This window comes from Acyrthosiphon pisum, unplaced genomic scaffold, assembly GCF_005508785.2.
Source record: "Acyrthosiphon pisum isolate AL4f unplaced genomic scaffold, pea_aphid_22Mar2018_4r6ur Scaffold_20959;HRSCAF=22639, whole genome shotgun sequence".
NCBI lineage: Eukaryota > Metazoa > Arthropoda > Insecta > Hemiptera > Aphididae > Acyrthosiphon > Acyrthosiphon pisum.
Window position 1 is genome coordinate 18,189 of NW_021770372.1, and position 3,480 is coordinate 21,668.

The 3,480-nt window shown below is 31.7% G+C and overlaps 1 protein-coding gene across 1 annotated transcript in view; it reads left to right on the forward strand.

Moving 5' to 3' along the window:
* LOC115034743 overlaps positions 1–3,265 on the forward strand; it is a gene marked incomplete at its 3' end in the record, with an annotated part of 9,709 nt that extends 6,444 nt beyond the window's left edge. Inside the window, exons 3-4 of the mRNA XM_029492147.1 lie at positions 2,712–3,008; positions 3,095–3,265. Coding sequence (XP_029348007.1) covers positions 2,712–3,008; positions 3,095–3,265 — 468 coding nt within the window. The remainder of the gene's footprint in view (positions 1–2,711; positions 3,009–3,094) is intronic.
* Positions 3,266–3,480: the final 215 nt, after the last annotated feature.

Here is a 3,480-nt window from a genome sequence, read left to right on the forward strand (position 1 = left end):
ACTGTACCGTGTTATCCTACGGCCAACGTTCGAAGGAGACGTATCTATATGCACAGGAACCCAGGTGATTCTTTTGCACATTTTAATATTTCTAGACTCCTAACAAGTGCTTTCCTTTCAAACGTGTTTTTTGTTTTGGATCAAGCGATTTCTGATACCGGTGAGCACAATTTTGACAGACACAATAATAATATTATCAGCATTATTACCTATCCCGTGCGTTTGTACATCCATTACATAAAATGTAGGTACTCATGGCAGCGCGTATCGTTAACAGTCGCTTCTGTACACACTGCAAACATTGTACATAACATTTTGACCCTGGCGCGTTTCGTGTTTCTTTTTCCTCATAAACAGCGTATACATTTTGAATATAACGTTTTTTATATCCACATTCGTACTCGGCTCAGTCACGTCAGCCGTTCCACAGAGGCCGTCCGTGTCCTAAGTAATTGCGTTAACATTGCGTATATTCTACTTTGTGGTTTTAACATTCTTCGAGCTCGGTATGTCGTTTTTCGTATTTTTTCATTTTTCATGTATATGTACAAAGGTATGTACAAACTGTATCAATTCTAAAAATAACACAAGTTGCAAAATCCTTACTGATAACATACTGATACGATCATCTTTTCAAAAGGCTTTCAATGCTTATTCATTATAATAATTATATTATTATGTATACATTTTATATTATAAATCTTTAAACGATTAAACGATTATACGATGCGTTCCAGGCTATTCACAATGGTGAGGCGATGTGTGATATGTGGAGACGTCGATGGTGACAATAACGTTTCGCTGCACAGGTATTTATAACTTCACCCAACACATAACAATAATGTAACATGTTATAAATCACATTCATCCTTAGAATTCCTAATGACGTACGCCGTCTTCAGTGGGTGGAATTTGTGGTGAACTAAGGTTTTCAAGTAAACCTAAACTCTGCATTGTGTTCGAGGCATTTTGTTCCTGGCCTTGACTACGAAGAAAGGGATGTACGACGCCGTCGTCTGGTCCGCACTGCGGTGCCATCTTTGGTGAGTATCTACATATCATATCATACATACATCACCAAGCATCACAACTCATTCATTTCAAACCCAACCATAACACTGCCTTACAATAGATATGACTTACCTACCTACCTACCTACCTACCTGGCTGTACAGCAAAGCATATACTTTTTGATGGGTAAACAATAAAAAAGGGTTTACATTAGAGCACGATTATATATTGAATATATATCTAGACAATATGTTAATTTTATCCAACAGTTGTTGAATTATGCAATACCTACCTGCATGTTTGTGATATATTTCAATACAAATGTTTTGTTACTCTAAATAGCTCATTAAGTTCACTAATACTCTTATATCCTTATGTATAGTTTAGGAATAAAAAATGTACATACATACCACCAAAATATATACTTTTGTAAACAACATTGTACATTCAAATACAATTACATTATTATAGGTACATTTCACTTTCACATATCTTCATTGTCATTGACAGTTAAATTTATTCTACATTAAGTTAATTTTAACAATATTGTATTTATGTTATTCAGATTCAGACGACTTTTATCACTTAGAAATTATATGTAACATTATATAGGTACCATAATAATTACAATAATAATAGTTAACTACTCCAATAGTAAATTCTTCGGTAAATTCACTTTGCTCATCATTTATAATAACATACATTTAACAAAATACATTACATTATTATACATTTCACATACACATACAATTGTCTTTGACAATTCAATTCATTCTACATTAAGTTAAGTTTAACAATACTGTATTAATGTTATCAGATGATTTTTTAGTTTTTTTCACTTAAAAATTCCATGTGGCGTTATATACTGTAGTTACTATAACCATACTTAACTATTACAATAGTCAATTCACTTTGTTCATCATTTATAATAACATAAATTTAATAACAAAATACATAACATTATTATACATTTCACATACACATATATCTTCATTCTCTTTGACAATTCAATTCATTCTACATTAAGTTAAGTTTAACTATACTGTATTCAACTGATGACTTTTTTCACTTAAAAATTCCATGCAACGTTATATACTGTAATTACTTTAACCATACATAACTACTTCAATAGTCAATCCACTGTGCTCATAATTTATTATTTTCTTGCTTAGTTAATTTAAATTACGCTACATTTTAAATATATTACATAAAACTAAACTCAACAATATTATATTGAAATTAATACAATATATTATACAATATACACATGATACAATGTTAAATGACACAAAAATTATTTGTCATGATAAATCTTATGTTATTCAACAAATTTCGTCTTCTTTTTTTTTTTTTTGTTACACCTAATGCTTAATATTTATCAATTACAATTTCAATTACATAATAAATTAATACATTGGGTCATGTAGGGTTTAGTACATTCTACAAACTAACACATTTTTTGATTACATTGCATTAGGTACATTTTTAATTGACACTAAAGTTAATGATTTTATAACTATATTATATACTATATTGTGCAGTGAAAATGAATAGACAATAAAATATTATTGCCATGTTATTGTTTGACAATAAATGCACTATTGTATATTTGGTTCACTCTAGAATGAACCATTATTATGATTTAATTATTTTGTTTTTAAACATTTAAACATTTAAATTGACCGCCTATGATTCTATAGGTAGTCGGACCGTACAGAGAACGAGAAGATCACGTGGAAAACGTTGATGCCGGTGTTCAAGTTCCGAGGGATGAACTTTTGTTGGAAGAGAACATTGAGGTAGTTGAAGTCATGATGGACAATGACAACGTTGAGGTAGTTGAGGTCATGATGGACAATGACAACGTTGAGGCAGGTGAAGTCGCGATGGACGACGACAACGTTGAAATAGTTGTCATGAACGGAGACGAACAAGTATCAGATGATGATAACTTTGTTGGTGTTTTCGACCTTTCACCACTGTACGATATTGAAGGGGTCAGTAAATATTTTGTATAATTTTATTATTCATTTAATGTTCATAAATGAAAAAACAAAATACAACTATATTTCTTAAATTTCAGGTTGAACAAATCGCCCCGATTGTTGCTAGACTGTTGGTAGACCGTCCGGCTGGCGTTCAGCACCCACTACCGGAACCTCACAACTTAGGTGAATTGAATTACGTATGCACGTATTGTAGGGCCCGCCACTTTAAGTGCGAGGAAACAAGCCCGAATCATTTTTCAACGGCTGTATGTAAACTGCGGCAAAATTAACCTTTTTCTAAAAGTCGATATGTAAACTGCGGCAAAAAAAAAATTAAGATTATACAATCTGCGGCAAAACCGATAAGATACATTATACAAACTGCGGCAATTAATTTTATATACCTTCTATGTATATACCTATGTATATACCTACCATATACGTATATCGTTTAATTTGTCTTGCGTACAAATTGGTAAGG